The 26,682-nt window shown below is 41.2% G+C and overlaps 2 protein-coding genes across 2 annotated transcripts; both read left to right on the top strand.

Annotated features, from left to right (window-relative positions):
* Positions 1-7,161: 7,161 nt before the first annotated feature.
* Positions 7,162-14,727, top strand: zc3h14 (zinc finger CCCH-type containing 14). The gene is made up of 17 exons (XM_080047630.1): positions 7,162-7,298; positions 7,654-7,696; positions 7,768-7,882; positions 8,589-8,629; positions 8,766-8,934; positions 9,071-9,392; positions 11,107-11,270; positions 11,376-11,476; positions 11,552-11,710; positions 11,830-11,907; positions 12,054-12,216; positions 13,082-13,287; positions 13,424-13,562; positions 13,686-13,825; positions 14,006-14,088; positions 14,287-14,393; positions 14,488-14,727. The coding sequence occupies exons 1-17, from the start codon at positions 7,263-7,265 to the stop codon at positions 14,489-14,491; spliced, it is 2,070 nt and encodes a 689-aa protein (XP_079903756.1). The 5' UTR covers positions 7,162-7,262; the 3' UTR covers positions 14,492-14,727.
* A 6,369-nt stretch (positions 14,728-21,096) lies between these two features.
* Positions 21,097-26,010, top strand: batf (basic leucine zipper transcription factor, ATF-like; the record flags this gene model as incomplete). The annotated part of the gene is made up of 3 exons (XM_080048115.1): positions 21,097-21,159; positions 22,197-22,301; positions 25,653-26,010. The coding sequence occupies 3 exons, from the start codon at positions 21,097-21,099 to the stop codon at positions 25,857-25,859; spliced, it is 375 nt and encodes a 124-aa protein (XP_079904241.1). The 3' UTR covers positions 25,860-26,010.
* Between the last annotated feature and the right edge of the window lie 672 nt (positions 26,011-26,682).

Genomic DNA, 26,682 nt, shown 5'->3' with positions numbered 1-26,682 from the left:
AGACATACATAGATTTCCATTTATTCTTTCCATCTGCATTATTGTCTGCGTAATGCCAATAGACAGGTCATGAGACAATTACTGTTTAACCACTGCCATAAGACTCAATTAGCTATGAATATTGAACACATAAAGCCCATCAAATGCTTCTCCCAGATGCATTGGAGTATATGAAAATATTGGTTTAAGTGCACCATGTGTTTTTTTCCCTTCCACAGTAATGTGTCTGTGGGTAAGTGTGTTAAATGCATTTTAATCAATATGGTTAATGTACTGTTATATAGGGAAGAGAAATGTGTCATAATGTAATAGTGAAGTCATCTTTCATTGGCTACCTGTGAATACATTTATAACCACTGAGTGATTTGGCAAATATTCTCTTGTAATTACTTGATCACACATTAAAAACACAACACAGTTCTTAATGGTAAATAATAATACAGAGTGGATGGATTTTGCTGATCGATGGGCTCTTGCACACAGCAGCTTCAGAGAAGACTGGTTTTATGGATGAATAGATTTCAGTAAATCACATTCATCTATTATTCCACGCAATAGGCTGTAATATTTTGGCAGTTAGCCCTCAACATAAAATGCATAGAGTAAGGTGGTAATTACACAGGACTTTCGAGTTTGATAGTAGACGAAATAGCTCAGTGTGATTTGCAGCTTTTTTTTTTAACCAAAAGTACACAGTATACTGTTCAGTGCTTGTTTATAATGCTTGAACAGGTTTTTATACATGAAATAATATTAGCTATAACTGCTTCTTACTGAGTGGTTTGGGAACTTCACAGCCACAACCTGTTTAAAAAGAATATTTCCTGTTCCTGGGAAAAGTCATTCATGTGGGTGCGAGTGTATCTCTGTGTGCTTAAGTACTCAAGGTGTTGCTGGTTGGGATGAATTGGATCAGCTGGAACGGAATAATGAAATACAGGACATAAGAAACCAGTCAGAAGGGTGTAAAGTCATCGATTGAAAAACGGCCATAACAATAAGAAATATTTTGTCAAAGCAGTCAGTCACAAGGGTCATGGTGAACTGTGATGACTGCCAAAGGAATAAACATACTTTGAAATTAAAAATTATGATGATTCTTGCAGCTTGATAACGTCCGCTACTGTATTCAAAAGCGACATGCTAATTATTAAGATTGTCATTGAATATCATATCTCAACATGCACAGAGGAGATTAGCCTTATCAACATCAGTGATAAAGTAGCTCTGCGGGGTTTCTCATTGTGGAACTTCTCCCTCCTCTGGTCCTCTGATGAAAAGCATTGCTCGGCATCCTGCTAATACTCTAATTAAGGCCAAACAGCCGCACAGCGTGCTCCACCACATAATCAGTCACCCCCTTCACCAACATTCATTTTCACAATGACACGTATTATCCCCCCTTCTGCCGTCTTTATGAGAAGATTATTAGTTAAAATAGCCCGCATGTGATGTGCATTATCACGGGAGAAAGGTGGGGGATGGGGAGTATGTCTTATAGAAGGGCATAAAAGTTATTTTAAAAACAATATTGATAGCTATACAAGATGATGATGTTAATGGGAGTGTCAGACTCTTACTTTGAGTGATTTTACGCAACACGTAAACCGTAGGACCAAATGTCAGAGATAAAAGTTTTATAGAAAGCTTCAGTGTGGGGAAAAACATCAGGGCTTGAACTTGTCTGCAAACTAAGAGACTCCACATATGTTGTCCATTCAAATGGGGAAAAATGCACTTGTTGAAGCCAACCAGCTGCAAATGCCATCAGCGGAGGTTGTTACACGACTCTGTGAGGCGCGCCAAGACGTGAAGGTTATTTAACAGGCTTCAGCTGAAAAGTGTCCTGAGTAGCTGCAAACTAAACCTGTCATTGCCATTGATTCAAACCAACATATCCTCGCCAAAAACGCACAAGGAACTGCACACATGTCAGGCTTGTTGTCATGGGATCGGGGTCGAAGCATGCCCAGGAGAGAAACACGCATGGAAAGTTAATACTTTTCGTGTTGTAACATATCAGAAGCGATCAGCATGGGTTCTTTTGCACAATATATATCATATTTGAATACTTTCGCAATGTTACTTGTTATCAGGCCTTTCAATGACAGGGTGAAATCTATCAGGAAAGGTCACAAGGTCAAAAGTTATTTGAAAACACAAATTCAAGCACCGACTGAGAGAAGGGAATACACATCACACAGCACTCAAATCCAAATGCAATGGGTTTTGAACAACTGTTTTATGTTTTTTTTAAGTGAGGCAATAAAAGCTGAGAGAACCACATGTTCAGGCCACAGGACTACGTTTTTCTCCACACATCTAGGTCAGAAAGGAGTGTGTACTTAGCAGCCAGTAGAAGAAAGACAACTGGCTGTGTACAAAATGTGGATGATATGTACAAATTTTGTATTTGCTTTCCGGTCAGTTCTCAATACCTTGTGTTCTTAAGTTTACCAGAATGTTCACACCATGTTTTTCCTACATAAACATAACAGTTGCACCTGCTGTTTTTCTGGGGTTGCATCTGTAATCATTTGTAATATAACCTGTGAACTCTCAAACCACAAAATGAAATGTATTGCATTTCAATACTTCCATACCTTTGTATTGACATCTAATTATGCCATTATGTAGCAGGGTAAAATGTATTTTCTAATAGCCTTCTGTCAGATAGACTTTGCATTGGTTGAAGATAGGTGCTTGCATCTTCCTCTGAAAATAAAAGTGTTGATCTATTACACATCATGGCGTAACACATTTTTATTGGGCATGTAGCGTGAACACAAGCAATACATCAAAAACTATAGCTACTTGATAACTGAAAGCGTGCAGAGAGTTACCTTAGGGGCTGATTTAGCTGAGGGTTACGACATAGACATGACATGGTACACAGTGAGATTTAGTAGTGCTGGCTTCAGCCATTTTGTTACCTTTGGACCAAGCCAGGCAAACTGTCTTTCCCTCGGTTTCAGTCTTGATGCTAAGCTAGGCCAGAAACAAAGCATTCAGTCCTAACAGATGATGCTGCGCTCCCAAGGCCCAAATAATAATAGTCCCACAGAGTCCCTTAAAGTTGAGTTTGATATGCAGGTTGTATATTCCTCTTAATGTGCCATTGGATCCGAAATCAAACCTTCAATTGCACTCCTACGCAACATTCGATAATACAGTATGTTCAGGCTCATCCAGATTCAGTGTCGGAGAGCCTGTGGTGAGTGATGCACCAAGTCTTTCCACTCAACATCCAGCAGGTTTGGCAGCGGTAACTATAAACAGGCTGTATATCAAGCTTGGCTTTTGCTTACCTGCCAAACTAATGAATAAAAGTTTCACCACTCACATGTTGTGAATCAAGACTGCTTGAGTTAACCATTTATCTTCACAGAGTCAAATCCTCAAGTCCTCGGTCAACCTTTTAGGAATTCCTGACTAACTACATAAAACAAGATAGTTCAATTGAAAGGAGACAAGCGTACAAGCTTAGATTGAACTTGTAACTGAGTGCAATTTTTATATGATTTTAGGTTTTTCTTTTTTTGGCCACAAACCAAAAATTCCACTGGAGCCTTTCTTGACACCACCTCTCTCTTAAGTGCTTGTGCACAACATTCGGGCAGCTGTTCCACTATGTGACACTGCATGCATGCAACTCTTCTTCTATGTGTATGTGTGTGTGTGTGTGTGTGTGTGTGTGTGTGTGTGTGTGTGTGTGCGTGCGTGCGTGATATGATAATGTGACTGTGTGCTGACACCCAGGTGCAGCACACATACAGGTGTCATCGTGTCCAGGAAGGCATGTATTTGGTTACTGGACATTGTCGAAGCAGGTGCAATGAATTATCTTAATGTGCACATCTTTGTTTAGCCTTTTTTCTGTAATCCTCTACCTTTCCCTCCTTTCTTTTACCCCTTTTCCAGCCTCAAGGCAGGATCTTGACTTATCCTAACTGAAACGTGACACTAAAAGAGTAGCTTTCCATGGGGTGGACTAGGGTGTAGAAGGAGCAGAGAGCACTGCACCTCTGGGTCAAGGGACTCGGTGGCAGAACAATTGTTTTTTCAAAGCACATGTGATTGAAGAATTCGCGGAAGTTTATCAGCTGATTCAAAAGTGAAGTGTCTTATAGCGTATGACAACATTTCAAAGAAAAGGGAAGTAGACATACCATAGGTGTCAGGGGAAGGCCAATGTGAGCCGCAGGATGGAGGATTTGCGGTCACAAGCACACAGTAAAGACCGTGAATGCAGTTGCAGTTGGTATTAACAAGACATTTCTCAGAAGTGTTTTTCATACTACACGCTTATCTTCTAGTGGCATAATGTCCATGCAAATGCAGTACGTGCCACCTGGAACATACACCAAAAACTTTTATTCAGGCAACGGTACAAAGAGTAGCCCCTTACACTTCAATAAGAAACCTGCAAGGAGTGACAAAGCTAAATAAATGGACTTTGAATAGATCATATATCAGGACATCCAGATAAAGTTTAATGTAAGTAGTGATTGCCAAGCAACAATGAATGAAACTGTACCATCGATACACAGACGCAAAAATACTGGGAACTGCTAATAAAACATGTGTGCCCCTAGCGGTCAGAAACTACACATTGCACCTTTAATAATCATTTTCATTAAATATTTGTCAATGTGTCCTTTTCTGTCCAATGTTATAAAGCAGCAGGACTTGTAATTAAAATGCGGTAGAAGTGACAAACAGCATTCCTCAGTGTCTTAGCACTTGTTAAAGGAATAGTTCAACATTTCGGGAAATTCATTCGATTGCTTTCTTTCAAATAGCACAAGGAAATTGACACCTATCTCATGCATGCATATGCATTAAATACATAGCTAAAGCCGGGATATTATTAGCCTAGTTTAGCATAAAGAATTGAAACAGGGGTGAAATAGCTTACTCAGCTCTGGACACAATTCAACCATACCCATACAAACATCTCTTAAGCTCAAGACTGAATATTCTCTATCATGTTTGTTTAATATGCCAACTCAAATGCTAACGTTAAATTGTGTTTGTTTATATTGGTGGTTATGTGGTGTAACTATTCCTTGACCTGACAGGAGATTATCCAGCCTTACAGCTCTACTGTGCCGCATTAATTGCAAAATACCTTTGGTGAGCTAGGGTTTAAGCAGGGATCTCTACAGGCACGATGGTAAACATGGCAATCTCCCTGTGATGACAAGGTTAACCCCAGGAAAATGCAAACAGTCACTGTAGATAACCATTTATTGGAAAGTGTTATCTTACGAAGTTAGTATGTGATGTTAATATGAGTAACTTCATATACCCCCATAGTAATCAATGCAGTCTGCATATGGTTTGCACTGCACTGAAATCGCACAGTAATACTGAACAAGAAAGCATAGCAGAGCAGACTGGATGACTGTGACCATTTAGTGCAAGCCAGGGTTGTTTTAGCTCTGCTGATGGATGTTGTTGCAATACTATTGTTACGGAGTCCTTGAAGGGGTACTGCCTCTTCTTTGATTCAATAAAGAAATTGAGCAATAAGCAACTGTGTGCCCTCTTCACACCTTTATAGACTGATCCACTTGAAGTCAATTGACAAGAGACAATACAGTAAGTTGTGGTTTGTATAAGAAATTACTTATTACTAGTGTGTGAGCATCGTTTTCCATCGCCATCAACACATACATTTGAGTTAATATATTTTTTGATACAACATAAATGACAGCAGTAGTATTGCTGGCAATAATAATGGAAATATGTTTATCTACAGAAGAATTGATAATAGTTGAGGTTCCTACATAAAATGCTTTGTCAAAACAGGACGATGCCTATGTTTCCAGACATTAAACAATATGTGTGTCAGCTTGGATTAACAGAGACAGTGTGAACAAAGCAGCCAGAGAGACGGAGCAGACGGGCCGTGGCTCAGAGTGTGTGAGACGCTCGTCTAGACGGCGAGCGAGATCCTTCCCTTCATTGTTGGTTGGCATTGAGGGGCTGCAAAACAGGAAATAATCTCTGAAGGGGGGTGGGGTGGGGTGTGGGGGGGGGGTGACATTAGAAAGTCAAAGAATCGCTCAGTAAAATGCAGCACTTGAATTTTACTTTGATTGAAGTTAAATTTAAATTCTTTCCACTGACATTAGTGTGGAACAAAGTAAAAGCTGGTTCACACACTTTTTCATTCCTTCACTCATAAAGCCAATTTGTTTCTCCACCCATATTTGTTTTATGTGGCCCATTAAAAACAGTAGAAATTGGCCAAGATGCAATACAATGTTTATGAGTATGTCAGTTTGACTTTTTATCAAAGATGGGCTATAGAAAAACAATGCTTTATGACAAAAAAAATGTCTTACCTAGCTGTTTTTATTTTATTTTCTACAAACTCAACTATTTGAATAGTCTGTCTGATTCCAGATGTTTCTGAATCAGTTTTGGTAATTTGTTTATTGGACTAACTTGGAAAATGTCATGTCCCCTGGGGAGAAAAAAAAATCAATTGCATATTCTTAATGCATCTCTTGTGCCACCTGGTGGATATAGCATTCTTTTTTGTGTGTCTTACCTTTCTGCCTGGGAAGACATGTTAAATAAATAAAAAACACAAGTGTAAAATAAATATTTTTATGAAGACTTTGGTCTTTGGTCTAAAGATTCTCAACCGATTTAGATTCACTGTATTCATGTATCATGCATTGCACAGTACAGCTACCAATATAACATAAAGATTATTGCTGCATCCAAGCTACATTTCTTTGTTTTACTGTAATTTGCACAGATTCTATCCTACAGTGAAAATCCTTTGAGAACAATTAGAAAACAATGTTGAAAGTGGTTAAACTCTTTGCCATTTACAAATAAATTGGATACCAAAAGCAAATTTCACACTTACAACCTTGTTATTGACATCAGGTCTGATGAAGAGAAATTCCAGCAACAGACAGTCACAGACAGACGATATTATATACTGGTTGTTGTCTGATCTTTGTCATCCTTCCACCTGTTTTTACTTCTAAAACATACTCATTTTGCACCACACACCCCGTTTTCGAAGGAGCTTCACATAATGTAACAAGATGGCCATACTAATTTAAAGGGGGAGACAACAGCCAAGAAACATAAAACGGAGAGACTAATAGTTTTGTCCATGTTCGGCTGCCGTCACTCGTCGGCCACGTGATCATACCTTGATGATCCTGGTTGGAAGAGGTGCTGGAATAACATACGTTTCTTTATAACTTTTGTACTCAAATAAAACAACAAGTATGGAGATCGGGACAGAGATCAGCAAGAAAATAAGAGTGAGTAACGCTGTGGGCTGAAAGTGAGTGATTTGCAAAGGAAGTAAAGCCTCGTTTGGGCTCGTGCAGCATAGACGCTGCTAGCTGCTAACGTTAGCTTGCTAGCGTCATTTGTCATTCGCGCAGAATAGAAACAAGGTTTCTAATTTCCAATGCCTTTGAAACGGTTTGTTGATGTTTTAGCAGCTTTCATGTTAGCTTTTAAATTAGTTTTTAAATTAATTTATAAGCACGTTCTACGTTTTTTGCTGGATATCTAACTTTGATTTTCGGGAGCATATGAGTGAACATCAGTGCAGCTGAGATGAGCAATATTTGTGTAGCTCGATAACATCCCCTTTACCTTTGGTTTCAGGCTGCTATCAAGGGCAAGCTTCAGGAGATCGGTGCATATATAGGTAAGTGGATAAAAAAGCATTTCCCAGAGAAGACAGCTGTTTGGTACGCTTTCATCTCTTTACCGATTCAGACGAAGAGCTGCCCGACTATATTATGGTGATGGTAGCAAACAAAAAGACCTCCCAGCAGATGGCCGACGATCTCTCCCTGTTCCTCGGAAACAACACAATTAAATTTACAGAATGGTAACGATGTATTTTAAATTTCCTATTTAATTTGAATGCAACATGTGTTAGCAGAACATGTTCTTTAATTCAAACTTGTTGAAGGAATAATAACGAGAAAATTATCTAGTTCAAGCTTATAATTTCAAAGCTGTTTATTAAAGTAAATTGAAAAGGCAGGATATGCATGATCTTGTACATGGATTAATTTCTGTTCAGAAGAACTTCCCAGACAAGAATGCTAACTTATCCTTATACAAAAGTTATTATAGGAAATATGAATCTATCTGATTGGTCCATATTTGTTGCAGTGTGATCCGTGGTTGTATTGGACGAGAGGCTGGCTCATGTTTTTGGTCCAATAACATGAGCCAGTGTCCTGCTCTATGCGGAAAAGAAGGGTGCTATTGTTCTGCTACTTTAGTTGTAGCTTCATGAGATGGTCATGTTTTATCTGATCTTCTCTTGAGAAGAGTTATTTCTCCCAAGGCTAAGATTTTCTCACATATCTTAACATGTAAAGCTGTGAATGTATGAAATTGAAGTAACTGATTATATATTTGCTTACAAGTTAATTATAATGGTTATTTCTTATTATATAAAAGCAAAGGTTAATATTACATGATTAGTATTACACCATTAATATTAGAAAATGTATTTTCCTAACACATGCAGAAGGGATGTAAATTCTTAACAGCTTTTCCTAACTCAACTCTTTTTTTTTCAGGCTACAGGGTGTCCTCGAGAAGTTAAGATCGGTTGCAGTCGGTAAGACACAGACCACGTTGATTTTCAACCCTTTGTATCAAATGAAGGGATTTGTTTTGTACCTGCTGAAATGCATGTGGGCTGTCCTTTTAGTGTCTCAGACCAGCTGATGTTTTCTCCCTCCTGCTTGTTTCAGAGCCTGAATCCCTCAGCAGTCAGCTCCAGTCTGATGGTGCTGTGGCTGTGAAGAGCCGGTCGTCCTTAAGCGAAGACGGCAGAGCAGATGAGTTGAAGGTGCTGACGGTGTCCAGCTCCCGATCTGATCGCATCGAAGCGCGTGTCTCCAGTTCTGCTCATGAAAGCAGGTGCGTAAGGAAAGGCTAGGATTATTATTATTATCTGTCCTCTGGCTGCCACTCGCTGCCATGCCACTACCTTAAAACAGCACCTACAAATTGTAAACATTTTAAAAACAATTGTATATCACTTGTTTGTTATCAGGAGAGGTTCCTTGGAGAAGGCTTCCTCTCGCCTCACCTCCACCGTGAAGCCCCTCAATGAGCTGCTCCCATCTGAGGCTGTTATTGACATCAAACCAGACATGTATGACGACCTCATCGCCGAGGACCCCGTGGAAATGGCCGCCAATCAGAATCGGTCACGCGGCGCAGCTAATAGACCCACAGCCCAAATCTACAGGCCCGGTCAGAGCAAGTATACATCGATGAGCTCCGCACACACATGTCGACCCTCGGAAGGATCCTCGTACAGCAGGCAGCAGGACGGCAGGGGCAGCAGATCCTCCAGGACAGGATCCAGTAAGGTACAATGATTCTACCAGAGCCTTCTTTTCAAAGAAAGATAGCGACTTCTAGTGTTGTCTTTCCCTTAGGATGCTCACTTTTGCCTCGTTTCCACTGTGCAGTTTGGTTTGGTTTGGTACATTACAGCACGGCACACGATTATTTGCGTTTCTATGACCAAATTTGGAAAACGTACTAAAATAATGACCAAATTTGGAAAACGTACTAAAATAAATTAACTGTGCTGTTTTTATTTGTGTCATCCTTTCGTTGGGGAACCAAGTGGTCCCAAAGGGGTGGAGCTACACATTACAGTCTGTTGATTAATCAACAGAATGATCATTTGCACACGAGATAAACCACCATGTGTACCGTACTTTCCGCACTATAAGCCGCACTGGACTATAAGCCGCAGGTGTTATAATGTTTAATTACCATATGTAAGAGTTCGTGCACAGAGGGGATTGTCGGGAAAGAGATGGCTGCTTGAGGAAGCTCCCATTTATTAACATTTCAACAAACAAGTTGCATATTTACATAACGTATTCAAGTGTTACCATTTAGTGCAATAGTAGCTACTAGGGATGGGCACGAGTGTTTTCGCTACTCGTGTGATCCTTGCATTCCTCGAGGATCAATCGATTCCTCATTAAACTTTTTTCTATTTTTAGAACGCAACGCATCTGTCTGCAGAACAACGGTTCACCGCAATAAAGCGCTCAATGCTTATTGTCAAACAGTCACAGTTGCCATATAATATTAAGGATTTCTTTCCACAAGTTTAAAACGCATTTTCCTCACTGAAAGTAATTAAATAGACAGGCCACAATTTAAACCGATCGAGTAGGTCTGCGGTGCAGAGAAAAAAAGCATGGGCTGTAGTCACCATTTAAAATAAGAAGGGCAGCAAATGATATAAAATGATTGTCCTACAATTTAAATACATATAAATAACTCACCAAAGCAGATAGTTGTATATCCAACCGCGTAATGCTCACTCCGTGTTGTTGAATAATTACCGCGACTAATTCCTCATTAACGGAACGTTACACCGGTCGGTTTTTGAATCTTATCCCCATATTCCCTATTGAAGGCTTCTTATCTGTTGTTGGCTCGGAGCGAATGTGCCTGAAGTAAGCCTTGCTTCTTCTTTACTTTTCTTTCCAAGCGGAGAGCACCTTGCATGCTCACCTGGAGTGTACTCATTACTAACTGAGAGTAACAGGTGTCATCTCCCCTTTTTATAAACGTAACTTTATCATCTGCTTTGAAATAATTGGACAGTTATATTCCTGACAATGTTCTGGAGGAAGGAGAGACCGTGTTCAGCTCCGCGGTGCCGTGGAGAACCCAGGCTGCGCTCTAAAGCATCTCTAAAAAGAGGGAAAAATTTGTGTTTTGAAACAAATGTCGGCGTACAGCTCTTTGTTTACTACTTAAGTTCTTCCTCTCCATTGAATTCAAAGGCGGGCGACACTGTCCTGCTACTATGATTTCACAATACTATAGCTGCCACGGTCACTGCCATCCAACAGCTCTGTCCGTGGCTATAGCCGTCCGGCATAAACCCTGCTTACCAAGTAATGGTACTGTCGACAGTGGGAACTCAAGGGTAACGTTCCGTACCAAACCGAACTGTACTGCTCGGTGGAAACGAGGCCTTTCTGTCCGTAAAGTCACCAGTCAGGGGGAAGTAAGGATGCGTGATGATTACTCTCTGCCGTCTTTGTTCAGTCGGAGGAGTTGTCACGGAAACGTAAGGCGCCAGTTGCGAGCTCAGTGGTGCGAGTGAACCGAGCGACAGACGAGGACAGCGACGAGGTGGAAGAGGAGGACGTAGGCTACGGTGGCAGAGGCATGTCCAGCAGAGTGTCCCTACCATCCAAACCTGAACGCAAGTCAGTGTCAACACAACACCTCACGTTATGTTTTGGAACATCATGTGATAGACTGTCGAATGAGAGGCCACGCCCATGATGATAATTCATTTTCTCTTGTTTCAGGCCTACTCTCCCTCCAGCCAAGCAAGCCAACAGGAACCTGATCCTGAAAGCCATCTCTGAGGCCCAGGACTCAATCACCAAAACTACAGCCTACCCTAGAAGTATGTTTAGCGTACGTTACCTTGAACATTTCAGTTGTCTCGATCACTTTTCTGACATTGACCCTCTCCCCTCAGTTCCACAGAGGCAGACTGTCCCCGTGGCACCTCGGACTCGCTTGGCCAGCAGTGAGGAGATGACTGCAGCCATCCAGCTGGTCCAGGAACACCTCCACAGCCTGACACCCAGGGTTCAGACCTACACCTCCTCAGACCTACCTCCCTCCAGAACAACAGGTACGTGCCATCTTCAAACGAGAATTTATTTTTATTAGAAATGAACTACTGGAGGAGGAAAGCCTGGTCTTTATCTCTATTTTTCATATTTTTCGTTTGATCTTTCATTTTTCTCCCAGCTCCAGCAAGATCTTTAGCTTCACGCCTTCAGTTAGGCATAGCTCCAAGCAGTGAGGAAGTAGAGCCAAGTGTCTACGGTGAGTCACTCCCCCCCCCTTTTTTTTTGTTGCTTTTTTGATCATCAGTTTTGAATTAATGGGGAGACTTTAGGAAAGTGCAAGTTTGATCTCACAAAAGTTTGCTCAAACTAGAATATTTAAAAATGTTAACCAATGACAAACAGGTGTGGAGGTGGCCGCAGGCAGTGGGCTGAAACCATTTGATACCCGCTCCTTCATAATGAGTCGACCGCAGCTACAAGAAGAGCTACCTGCAGCCAGGAGCCAGCAGCGTCTTCAGGTCAAAGACGATGTCCTGGCTGGTTTACCACGCACCGTCCAGCCCAGGTACACACACACACACACACACACACACACACACACACACACACACACACACACACACACACACACACACACACACACACACACACACACACACACACACACACACACACACACACACACACACACACACACACACACACACACACACACACACACACACACACACACACACACACACACACACACACACACACACACACACACACACACACACACACACACACACACACACACACACACACACACACACACACACACACACACACACACACACACACACACACACACACACACACACACACACACACACACACACACACACACACACACACACACACACACACACACACACACACACACACACACACACACACACACACACACACACACACACACACACACACACACACACACACACACACACACACACACACACACACACACACACACACACACACACACACACACACACACACACACACACACACACACACACACACACACACACACACACACACACACACACACACACACACACACACACACACACACACACACACACACACACACACACACACACACACACACACACACACACACACACACACACACACACACACACACACACACACACACACACACACACACACACACACACACACACACACACACACACACACACACACACACACACACACACACACACACACACACACACACACACACACACACACACACACACACACACACACACACACACACACACACACACAATAAATAAGAATATGTGTGCCTGCCATTTTTGATTGGTTATTTACCTTATTTTCTCCTTTTGTGATTTGTGTATTTTTCCTCCCACACATAGTAAGGAGATAGGCGACTCCGCCAGCCCCAAGTTCATAGTGACATTAGATGGGGTTCCGAGCCCAATGGGGAACCTCGCAGACTGTGAGATGGAGCTGGATGACGTGAGGCCACCCACAAAGGTCACGGAAGCGGGCATCCAATTCAGCAGGGCGCCCAAACCCAGCATCCTACAAAGACTACAGGGAAGAATTGAATTAGCAGAAGGTATCTGTTTAACTCGTATTTCAACAGCACAATTTTAAAATCTGTAGTGCTTCAGTAAAGAGTTGTGTGTTTTTTTTAAAAATGTGTTGATGGTCAAACCATGATGTCCCATTCACACTCTGTCTTCTTTTGACAGATGACATAATGGACATTGAGATGGAGGATGAGGATGGTGTCCCTCTCAAAAGACAGAAAGCGACGGAGCGCTGCAGGTTCTGGCCTGTCTGTAAAAGTGGAGATGAGTGTGTGTACCATCACCCGACAACACAGTGCAAGTGAGTATTTCTTTCAATAAATGGAAAATAGGGTGATTGGGTTTCGATTATTTTTTTATTTTTATCACTCAGCATCCATTTATCAAATGAATCATCATTTGTATCTGTTTTTGTTTTATGAAGGACTTTTCCCAGCTGTAAGTTCGGGGACAAATGCCTGTTTGTCCACCCTAACTGCAAATACGACGCCAGGTGTACCAAGCCAGACTGTCCCTTCACTCACGTCAGCCGCAGAAGCACAGCGGCTCCTCCGCCCAGGCCAGGTACTCATTACACTATTCACTTCAGTTATTGCTTTTATACTGTAAAGTTTGAAACACAGGGTGTTAGTAGAGTTTAGTGGTTTACTCAAATAAAACAATGCTTTATTGTGCCGTATTAGCTTTCAGTGGGGGTGTTCTGTCATTCTGCTTCTCTAACTTGACTCTGTCGTGTGTTCACAGTCATGCAGCCCGTTCAAACAACAACTGTGTGTCGCTTCTTCCCCGACTGCAAGAAGATGGAGTGTCCATTTTATCATCCCAAGGTAAAACACCTAGAAATATATAGATATATAGCTTGGATTCTGTAACTGTAATTTTATTGCATATAGGATGTGGTTAAAGGAGAAGTGACTTGTTTGGAAGTTGCTGTTTTATTTTTCACTTCATGTCCGCACATTCTACATAAGCCTTTAAGTCGCAGTCTAATTTCTAAATGTTTTAAATGTTCCACTCATCTGCAGCCATGTCGCTTCGCGGCGCAGTGTAAACGCTCCGGATGCACCTTCTACCATCCAACCACATCCCTGCCTCCGAGACACGCCCTAAAGTGGACAAAAACACAAAGCAGGTAAATACATTGGGGCTCTATTAACTCGAATTATGAAGAAATTATTATTTATTTGTTTCACCTACTAAATGCTGTCTGTCTTATTTTTCTACAGCTAAGAAAATCCAGGGGTTCTGACCGCTGTCTGACGATGGTTATGATGTGAAGCTGTGGAAGATGATCTTTATCTGTGGATTTTCGTTTTACCTTTGAACTGTTGTTTGCCTTTTTGTTTTAATGTTTCATTTGGACTTGAATACCTGTTTAAAATATGTGTTTTGTATGAAGAACAGGCGATTGCTGATACTGTCAGATTATTAAAAACAACTCACTCCTTAATGGACTTTATATTAAAAACAACTCACTCCTTAATGGACTTTATATAATCTCATAATACATGTGTCTGGTGTTCTTATCACTGTTGCAGCGTGGAGATGCACCACTGACAGAGAGGATCAGTGCGTCAATGTTGGGATAAAGCACGGACCATGTCGGTTAGGATAGTTGTAGGCTGTACAGAAAAGCTTTTTGTTTTCACCTCAAGGATGAGATGGGGTCACAGCACACATAGCAGTGTATGGCAGTTGATAAAGCACAGAACTTAGCCTAAAGTGCTGATGGAATATAGTTTCTAATAGTGAGCTCAAAAATTGTATTCACGGTCAACATTGAACATTTAAGTTGTTCCCTGCTGATCAACCATGAGAATCTGACACTGATAAAACATCTTATCTTCCTCTGAATATACTGTCAAAGTTTGCATTCTATCAACCAACACATCCAAAGAGGTTCCAGTGTTTCACATGATGGGGAGGGAGCCTTATATTCAACACTGTAATGTAATGTAGGCCTAACTTAATGTGAACAGGGACAATGTACAAAATAAACATTTCCCTTGTTTAAGACAAGGAGAGGTGTATTGTACTAGGTGTTTGCAAATTGCTATTTTCCACCTGTAGTCCCTGGGCAGGTAAGTAGACTGATACACCATGATATACAATGATAAACATAAACCTGTAAAAGATTACAAGGAGAGCAGTTTATGAACAGCTTTGAATACAGTGATTTACCTAAAACTTGGTGAACAGATTAAACATTCCAATCACAGCCAGGTGACATTAGATGCTGGTTGATGATTTTGTGTTTTTCTGTCTGTTTAACATCAAGATAAAGGTGTAAAGACATTCTTAAATAAAAAGTACTGATACGTTTACATGAAAAATCAGAAGGCTACTTGTTTATGTAGGATTTGCTATGTGTGCAAGGAAGACAACAGGCAGAAAAGTATATTAAAGAAACTTAAACTCTCTGTATAAAGACACATTTGATGACACTTGCAGGCAAAAGGTGTGATTCAAACAAGAGTGAACAAGTAGCCTATAAGCATTAACGTATTGATGTTTTTTTAGATTTATCAGCAGCTGCAGTTTTATTTTCAGTCGTACTGCTACAGCGTGCTGCGTGATGACGTCACGTTAGTCCATGTCAAATGCCCTATGAGCATTGTAGTTATTCGCCGGGTGCGGTGGCGCGCGCCTGTAATCCAAGTTACTGGGAGGCTGAGTCTGGCGGATCGTTTGAGCTCAGGAGATCTGAGCTGCAGTGGACTATGCCGATCGGGTGTCCGCACTAAGTTCGGTATCGATATGGTGCTCCTGGGGGAGCTCGGGACCACCAGGTCGTCTAAGGAGGGGTGCACCGGCCCAGGTCGGAAACGGAGCAGGCCAAAGCCCCCGTGCCGCTCAGTAGTGGGATCGCGCCTGTGAATAGACACTGTAGTGCAGCCTGAGTAATACAGCGAGACCCAGATTTTTTGACACTTCTCACAAAAACTAAACCCACAAAACACATTCAATAGTATGTATTTACAGCTCAAAACAGCTTCGTTGCTGCTTTTTCATCTTCATATTCCAGTGAAAAACCTTCACAAAGCCGATACTCTGCGTGTCCTACCGCGACTCCATCTGGACGACACACGGAACTACATCAGCTGTCCTCTACTTCTCATGGCGTCCTGCATGGGGCGGCAGATTCACTCAAAAACACTACACTTTTCCGTTTAACTTTATCAGCTAGATTCGTTCAAGTGAAAGTGAACCAATTGATAACATAAAGGAAACAGTAACATAGTGGGACTCCCTTTTTGGTTTCGATTCAATACGTTTGTGTGTATTGTCTGTGTGATTGTGTTAGAACAGGTTTATATGATATTTCTGATCTGCTGTCAAAACTCACTGACAAATGATTTACATGTTCACAAAAATACCAAACAATCTATTGGTTTCTGTCAGTTCTGAGCTCAAATGGAGCAGCAACAAAAAAGACTAACTAACTGCTAACGTGACGTCATATGTTCACAGCAATGCAAACATCCCACAGACTGACTGTCGCTTCTTCTTCCCACAGTGGAAGCTGATCCAACAGATCTTTGTCAAGGTGAACAATTTTTCACTGAGCTTTAATAACTTTAGGGCTTAAGTTAATTATAGATTTGACCATTTTGAGCCAGGAAAAAATGTTGTATAAAAGTATTAAAACATTTCTTGCTAGTCTATCAATTTAAAGTCTTAGGCTACTATCTTATGATTCATGAGCAGACATAATTGTATTTTCTTTCTTTTTTTTAACTTAGGCTAACTGTTTCACATTTGACACCTATCCCTTTTGTTGACATTATTAAGTTTTAAATAGGCTAGGTCGGACTTATGTAGCCTACAAGTCTCAGAGTTAAATACACTGATATTTTTGGTTCCTGATTCTCAAATGAATAGCCTACTTTGTTCTGATTTCTGAGGGTTTTTCAGTCAAGTATTTGTGTTATGTGTTAATGTTGTATGCACATTCAGTTAACAATGATTGGTATCTATGGGATGCTGTACAATTCCCTGTTTCCCTTTCCTAATTTAGTTAATTTCTGATCTATTCGTGAGTTTATACACATATAGGCTACATAAATATACATTTGGTTAAGTTTAGGCTGCTATATGGCTACACGTTTTCTTTCAACTTTTCCTTTTGTAAATAATATTTTCAAATGCAAGGATGGAAACCTTGCACATTGTTTAAACTGTGTAATTGTGCTTTAATTTGCTCATCTGTTATTTAAAATAAATCTTCCTTGAGCGTGCTGCGTGAAGACGTCACTTAGCCCAAGTCAAAACCCTATGAGCATGGTAAATAGTGGCCGGGTGCGGTGGCGCGCGCCTGTAATCCAAGTTACTGGGAGGCTGAGTCTGGTGGATCGTTTGAGTTCAGGAGATCTGAGCTGCAGTGGACTATGCCGATCGGGTGTCCGCACTAAGTTCGGTATCGATATGGTGCTCCTGGGGGAGCTCGGGACCACCAGGTCGTCTAAGGAGGGGTGCACCGGCCCATGTCGGAAACGGAGCAGGCCAAAGCCCCCGTGCCGCTCAGTAGTGGGATCGCGCCTGTGAATAGACACTGTAGTGCAGCCTGAGTAATACAGCGAGACCCAGATTTTTTGACACTTCTCACAAAAACTAAACCCACAACACACATTCAATAGTATGTATTTGCAGCTTCGTTGCTGCTTTTTCCTCTTCTTACTCCCATGAAAAACCTTCACAAAGCCGCTGCTCTGCGTGTCCTACAGCGACTCCATCTGGACGACACCCGAAACTACACCAGCAGCACTCAACACTTCTCATGACGTCCTGCATGGGGCGCAATTCAAGCAGCAAACTACAGTAAGAATCTTTCAATAGCATTGTATATTGCATAACAAACTTTCACCAGTGCTTTAATGATGACTGTACTGAAATGTGGCACTGTAACAACCTGTTGTGAGCATTTCCAGCATGATTCTCCAGTACACAAGGATCAGTATAGTTTCCAATGGGGCTGTTGACATTCATTAGAGCCTTGTGCATTATGTTTTGTTGATGTATATGAGAGAGATGCAAACGATTTACTGGTGCAACTTTATTTGTTTTGACTTTGGACTTTCACTAATGATTTGTGGCATTTACTGGAATAGAGATGTGTGATGATCATTCATAATCAGACTGACTGAAATGTCAAGTGTCACAGCTCCCAGTGCTATCACAAATATAATCTCTATTACACGACTTTTGATTTTGTCTTCCCATTGCGATCTAGCTGTGAAGGCGTTACAGATGGTTACATGGAGTATTTTGTAAAAACAGGTTCAGGGATGTTCTCTCAGTCGAGAGGGAAGTGTTGCCTCATATAACACAGAATAACCTCAAGTGTACTTCCAAAGCTAATATGAAACTATGTAAAGGTGGAAATGTACCACTATGTTGTTTCCCAGATTAACAGAAGGTCAAAACATTTGACATTTCTGGTCAACCACAAGCTTTTCCAGAGCCGATATAACAACCATTATTACAGCAACAGTTCGCTGTTTTCAAATGTCGGATTATTGGTCAAGGTTTAGTTTACCAAACCAAATAGTATCTGAGTGAAATAACTTAATTTCTGCATGATTTACTGTCACTGGACTTAACGCCTTTCAACAGTGACTCATAAATAGCCTTTGTTTTGACAATACTCTTATTTGAATATAATTATACTGACAATGCGCACATCTTTTTACTGTCACCAGCGTCTACGCAATTCTTCGCTCTCTCTCACTAAATCTGTGTTTATTAAGAAACCTCCCACGGTTATTTCCAAGAAAGAGAGACCACAAATGAGGCGAATTCAGTGTGTTATTTAGAAAAATGGCTCTTAAGGTTTTTTTTCCCCCCGGTAGCCTACATGCGAGGCCTAAGGTAGAGGAATGCTTACTGTTGGCAGCAGCAGTTTAAATACATCTAAATTCAACAGTTTTACTAAATGTTTACTTGTGGATAGACACGCTGTGTGGTCAAAGTGGAAACTTTTCTACCATTGATAAGCTACCATGGAGCTTGGTGTTTGGGAGCCTGACTAAAATGCTGAAGAGATCACAAAGTTTTATTTTTGTTAGTTTTTTTAGTCGTCCCCAGATATGAGAGAGCTCCAATGCACAGAGGGGGGAAGAAGTTGTGGTTTTGTTTTTGCTCTCTATTGTGATTCCCAGTTAAAGTAGAATTTGGCTTATCAGCGTTCCTCCCCGTTCCCTCTTTGCTTTTCTTACAGTCTCTGGTCTTTTGGACAGCGTTAAATGTCAAGCATTAGAAATGTCTGCCCTTGCCCAAGCTCTTCATAGTTCTTGTGATGGTAGAACATGTTTTTGTGTGGGAGGGCTGTTCTGTCAAGCAAAGCTGTTTTGGTCCTGATTTTTTTTTTCTCACAAGAAAATCTTGTTCTTGCATCACCAAATGCTACCTCGTGATGAGGGCAAACAAGAAAATAATATAAGGGCTCACATATGCAGCTTCACAGCCGTCGCCCCGGTCTTTAATGCAGATTGTGTTGGACCTTAAAGAGACGGTATGCGTTGTACACACAAACATATTTTACTGCTTTGTCCTGTAAAAAACACGTAGATATTTGATTCATTTCCAGTATGTCCCCTTCAGCTCCCCCACATGTACATTTACATTAAACCTCCTCAAACTGTAAATTTTCTTGAACATTCCCACATCTCAACATCTTCAATGAGAGTCATTTAAAGTTAAAGGCTACGAGGGAGTTCTTCACGGGGTTTTTGGGGAGCCCCTTGCATTACTCAATGCCCAGGTACTGGTCCTTGCTTCACCTCTTTGCAGCTGGTGTTTCGCAAAGCAGAGAGAGCATGGCAGAGGACTGGAAATTACCATGAGGCATGTGTAAATACTCAAGAGCCAGTCATCCATGTTGAGTTTTAGGATGCTCTGTCTCTTGAGGATTTAGTCGAAACGTGATTTAATATGTGGCTGCAACAAAAAATTAAAAGAGGAAGAGGGAAAGCCCACAATGCTCGTCTAACACACTTGCACCCAGACGAATGCCACACACACACACACACACACACACACACACACACACACACACACACACACACACACACACACACACACACACACACACACACACATTCACACACATACCACCATCACACATGAAAAAGTAAGGTTGCAGCAAGGTTATCTTGTCTTCTAGCAGAAAGTTAGTTTTAGTTTATTTTGATTGGGTAAATGATATATATATACATATATATATTGTGTGTGTGTGCGCGTGTGCGTGTATATGTGTATTATACTAGAGATTTTTTACATGAGGTCAGGAAAATTTATTCTGGACTGGCAATTTCCACCCATATTTTAAACTAATCCCTCATTATGTTATTATTCTGGAGTTTTCAAGATTATCTTACATGCTTTAACTTTCCATCACACATGTGATTTCCAGTCTAATGCAACTTACCCAGATTCTTACAAGAAGCCACATCAGATAAAGCTAATTATACAGCTAGTCTCACAGTGTATGTGTGTCAGCAAGAGAGAGAGAGAGAGAGATAAAGGAAGAGAGAGAGCGAGAGAGATAGACAGACAGACAGACAGAGAGATAAAGGAAGAGAGAGACAGTGAGAGAGAGAGAGAGAGAGAGAGAGAGAGAGAGAGAGAGAGTGAAAGAGAAGGTGGGGTGACAGAAAAAGAAAGAAAAGAGGGAAGAAAGAAACTCATTAAGCCAAGTTCTTCTCGGCACTCGTTCTGCTACACAGGCTCTCTCTCTCTCTTACTCTCTCTCACACACACACACCGCGCACACACATAGTCTAAAACACAAAGCAGAAGTGGACGAAGACACACGGTTTCAGTTGGCGCGGTTGGCTATGGCTCAGGGCTCTGACAGCAATGACACAAGCTACAAGTCCCCATCACCTGGAAGCAGACCGGTAAGTGTTGCATCTTCCATGTACTTTAGCAGTAACATACCCAATTGACTTATTTATTTCATCCTGTTTTCACTGAAGAGCTATAGATGTGTTCAGAAGTCCATTTTCAAGTACAACTACTGTGAATTAAAGCCTCCACATGTCTTTGATGGGATGCAATAGTGAAGCATAGTTAATTTTCACAGTTTCTTAGAGTGTCTCCCATTGCACACATGGGCTGCAGGCGTGACTCGCTTCGAGTGTAGGCTTTTGTGAATCACAGAATGTATCGTATAGCCAAGTAGTGGGAATATTTTGTATTCTCAATTTGTGATGAATTTTAGAGCTGTCAGGAACAGGCAGTGTGGTGCATAGATACAATGTGTACTGTACGATTTCTGTGCATGTGAGACTCTTCACCTTCAGCTCTGACTGACTTCACATGTGCTGAGTCTCCTGGCACATAGTTGCTCTTTATCTTGCTTTGTAGAACTAGAACATTAAGCAATGTCCTTTTTGCTTTTTTACACATACTACCTCTCTTTAATGTTTATTCATTTTCCCTCAGCATCACTTGTTTTTGTTTTTTTTACAGCCAAATGGGAAGACGTTAGATCATTAATATGCCATCTCTTTGATGAACAACTGACTCAGCATTTCGAAGTGAGATTAGTTATTACGATACCAAGAAAAGAATTGAGCGTTCGGGACACGAAACAGGGTGTGCGTTTTACCTAACCGATGACTCGGCCACTCCCCGACCCTGCCCTTCATATTAGTTAAACCCATCTTAGTCAAACTGTCATTAAAGCAGAAAAAAAATTGCAGTTCACTTCACACGTAAACTTATCGGCCATAGGCCTACAGCCAATGATAAAATCAGCAACTGTCTCATCATACTCAACAAATGTACTTTTTAAGGTACAGGAAACTCTCTGTACCTGTCAGTTAGTCGCTTGATGTTTATGTCATCGCACGCACGCGCACACACACACACACACACACACACACACACACACACACACACATTAACCGTCATCCTCTCTGTACGTTGTCAGAGCTCCTCAGACGATGCAAAGAAGGTGATGCGGCGCGAGAAGAACCGGATTGCCGCTCAGAAGAGCAGAATGAGGCAAACCCAGAAAGCTGACAGTCTACACTTGGTGAGGAGACCTTTCTCTGCAACACACAACCTAGTCATATACATCAACAGCAAAACAGTTTGAACCTGACTTCCAATACTTAAGACGTTCGAGAGACACAAGCAGAAACAGAGAGTTTTTAAGATTTTATTAGGTGGAAAACGGATGCAGTTTTTAGTAGGAAAAAGTAACAATTAGGATTACATTGTGCCAAGACCACATTTCTAGCCCTTATATCCATCATTTTCTAAAAGTTTTATATAACTGTGCTGATGGTTGGAAAACAGATTGTGTATATACTAGTTTAACACTGTAGGATTTTTTGCAAATTGCTTAGTTATATCAGTTAGGGTGATCATTACAAAGTACTCTAATCACTCTTCCAAGATCTTACCTCTCAACATTTTTGTGTTGTTACAATAGAGTTAAAAGAGTTACAATAAAATGTGTTTATGATGTTTATGCAGAAACTGACAACTGATAAATTTCCATTCAAACTCTATGAAATGTGGACAAGACCTTACAGGAGCCATGGGCCATCCAATGCTTTTCGAAGTGCCCATGCTGTACTTTCAAGCCTCCTTCTCCGGGAACACATTTGTACTATATTTACAGAAAAAACTACCTGACCATGTGGCGATGTATCATGGCTTCTGTTAGGCTGCCCACTTGGACATCGCTTTGTGTGTTTGCAGAAGCTTAAGGAATAAATTAACACGTGTGGGCAATCAATCCAGCGCCAGAAGCTGCCACGCTCAATTCCGATAACAGAGTGTTCCTTTGGCCCCATTATTTTGTGCAACTACTCATGTGATAGTCGGTAGTCGTGTGAGAGAGATCGCTCCGTCGTTTCTGCTTTTACTTGTTAGACTTGGCACGATGGTGAGCCTTCTATTCAGTTGCATCAAAAGCATTTCTTGTGTTTGTCCTCAGAAACATCTGGATGGACAGGTTCAGGTTATTTGTCAAAGAGACGCTGTGCATTAAGAAATCTTAAGTTACCCAGCCTGTGTTTAGGAACTCAGTGAACTCCCTGGTAATGACCCTATACAACCTCCATAGCCTGCATTCACTCTTCATGCTGTCACCTCTTACATCGACATTTCAACATAGTGACCACATATCCACTCTCTCTGTGTGACTTCCTTGTTCAAGTCAAGATGATTGGGTGCTCTACTATGCTCTGTCTGTCACCATGCTGTTTTCAGAGCAGCTGTATCTGTTAACTTTATCAGATGTACTGAGGAGATGTTGAACTTCAGAGAAGGCCACACTGTAGGCAGTAGTAGATCCTCTGATTTGACTCCTTCCCGTGAAGTATGCCGTGTATCATTGATCTCTTTAAAAACCTTGTCGAAGTGACAGAGAGAACACCAGGGAACCACAGAGCGCAGTCTGTGGTTTTGCTTTCATCGTCGCACTAGATAAACAGGAAGGCGAATTTTCCCTCTCAATGACACGGTGCCTTATTTCCTGTTTCTTCAGTAGTAATTTATTTTCTTCCGTGTAAATGAACTCGAAATTGTATGTCGTGGGCAGGAGGGGAGAAAAAGGCAGTCACTTCTTGTAAAGCCCTGATAGCAGTGGGCTGCATTTGGCTAAGTGACGCATGTGCAGGGGTTTGCCCAAAGGTTCTGTGACAGTAAGGACCCACAGCACACTATTATGATCTTTCGGCCATGGTGTGATGACCTTTTCAGCACCCAAAGTGGAAGATTTCTCCCCTGCTATTCCCACACAAACAGCTTCTTTTTTTTTTTTTTTTCGTACCTTTTGCTCTACTTACCAGTATCTCAAAGTTGATAATCAGCAAGGAACTTACTTAGAAGAGCTTGTTTTGGAAAATGTACTGACATGCAATGGCAACTTTTGAGATTGTGGTTCTTGATGAGCTGCAGGCAGTTTTATATTGTAGAGTTTCTGTTTGACTAATATTGACACAACTATTTCAACCCTATGGTACTATAGCAGACACGCTAAATTATGCTGTACATTTGAGATTTTGGGCGGGTTTCGCAGACATGGATTAAGCCTAGTTCTGGACTAAATTGTACTTTCAATGGACAATCTCCATTCAAAATTCCATTTAGTCCAGGACTAGGCTTAATCCATGTCTGTGAAACTGGCCCTTTGTGTTTTAAGCACCCTTTAAGCAACCTTTGTTTTAGCATGGAAAGAAAAACAAGTTGGAAAGACTTGATAATGAAATAATGCCTCAATAACAGTGAAAATAATCTATTTTATTACTTAAGTAATGGCATTGTTCTCTAGGAATGCAAAACAACTATACATGATTTTGGCATGTTTTAACAAACATGCATTTTAGCCTTCACCAATGACAGCTGCATTCTTTACCTTGTATCTATTTCGTTGGATCTTCCGATACCTTGTGTTCAATATAAAAATTAACAGTGGAGATAGAAAGTCCATCATAATGAACATCAGGTCTACATATTTGTGTTGAATATAACACAGGTGAAAGTTCACATAGGACAAGATGCCACCACAGAAGGCAGCAAGCAAGATTAAAGTGTCTACATGTCGATGCTCACCCCTGCTTAACTGAATGGAAAATCACAGCTGCTACTAGTTCGTGTTACGAGTGCCAAATTTGCGGACCATTTTATTGTCGCAAATGTAGCCTTATAATGGTGTTGGATTAAAAGCCAGGGGATCGACAAAGTCTGTTGGATTCAACCTCTGGGGACCATGATTGTGTGTACAAGAATTTCATGGCAGTCCAACCTGTAGTTGTTAGGATATATCAGTCTGGACCAAAGAGGCTAAAGATATAATGTGTAACTTTTTCATAAAAAAAATAAATGTCAGTTACATTCAAGCCATTGCCAAACGAGTTGACACAAAGTTGATTAGGCCTATTGGCTCCACAAAACTCGATCTGTATTTCTCAGTAGGGCAGCGTTGGCAAACTGGTGTCGCCCCCTGACACTGGCGCAGGACCCTTAGAAAAATCACAAGAAACTCACCCAAAAAAATCAGTTGTTGATTCTAATGCTATAAGAAAACACCTGGATGTACAGCAGAAGGCATACAATCCATGTGCGATCACCGAAGGCTTATCTCACATTGATGTGCTGACAGTGTTGTTGTAATCACACCGAATTCCTCATGAGGGGCAACCGAAGTTACGCACTATAGCTTTAAAGCACTAAAACATGCACACACAAAAACACTTGCGTAGAAACAGGATGTTATGCTGCAGATTTGACTTTTCCGTTGATAAGAATTGAAGTGTACAGTATTACATTTATGTCAACCAATCCAATCTAAAACCACTTCCGTTGCTTATGGAATGACCTTTTCTGCTTAATCATCCCATCCCTCCTGTGTGTGTTGTTTTTTTCCCCCCAGGAGAGTGAGAACCTGGAGAAGGAGAACGCGGCCCTGAGGAAGGAGGTGAAGCAGCTGACGGAGGAGGCCAAGTACCTGTCCTCTGTGCTGAGCAGCCACGAGCCCCTGTGCAATGGCCTGTCCCCTCAGACCCCAGACCTGCTCTACCCGCCACACCCCAGCAGCTACCACCACCAGCACATCGCCGTACCACACTACCAGCACTGATTCAATCCATCAGACCGACTACTACTGATGATGATGATGATGATACAAGACGTGCTGCTGAAAACAAGACGACTGACCTCAACTGGAGAAGAAAAGACTTGAGTGGGGATGATTTATGTGTCTATAAATGTTTATCATTGTTCTTCAGAAAGCGACAGTGACGGACGGGCCTAACGCGTCTGCAACAAAACAAAAAAAACAGTGACAGCATGGAACTGAAACTGTACCATGCAGTATTTTCTAAATTATTTATTTTTTGCTTATGCTCGCCTCTTTGCTCTCTTTTTCTAAAAATCTGATTGATATAAATTAATTTGTTTGTGTGTGTGTGTGTGTGTGTGCGTGTGTGCGTGTGTGTGAACTTAAGTGGCTCAACTGAGTAGAACCAGTCCATCCACCAGTCTTTGTTTACATTGGAAGGAAAAAAGACAAACATTTGACTATATATGTTGAGGTGACTCGGGCTTATATAGTATTTTTTGTAAATTGCTTATTTTTTTAATGTCCCTGGAGAGCACCTGTTGTCACCCTGTGATGTTTTGGGTTTGAGTTTAGTTTGTCATGTATTTTTCGAGGTGTTTTTCTAGAGTGTAAATGTGGATTGATAATGCTCAGGACCTTTTGACAGATTTGATTGTGGACAAACAGAATGTAAAGTCAAGATCCTAAATAAGAAGAAAAAAAATACCTAAAAGAAATGGCATTGAAGAATGGGCATTCAAAGGGGTCTTGACTTGTTGTAGGCCTACTGCTTCGGGTGTGTCAGAATAAGACCCTGCAGAGATATTTATTAAATGTGATTACTTTTAAGTGATCGCTTCTG

This window comes from Ammodytes marinus, assembly GCF_949987685.1.
Source record: "Ammodytes marinus genome assembly, chromosome: 19".
NCBI lineage: Eukaryota > Metazoa > Chordata > Actinopteri > Uranoscopiformes > Ammodytidae > Ammodytes > Ammodytes marinus.
Note: the sequence above shows the minus strand (reverse complement) of the source record. Positions and strands in the feature narration are given on the sequence as shown.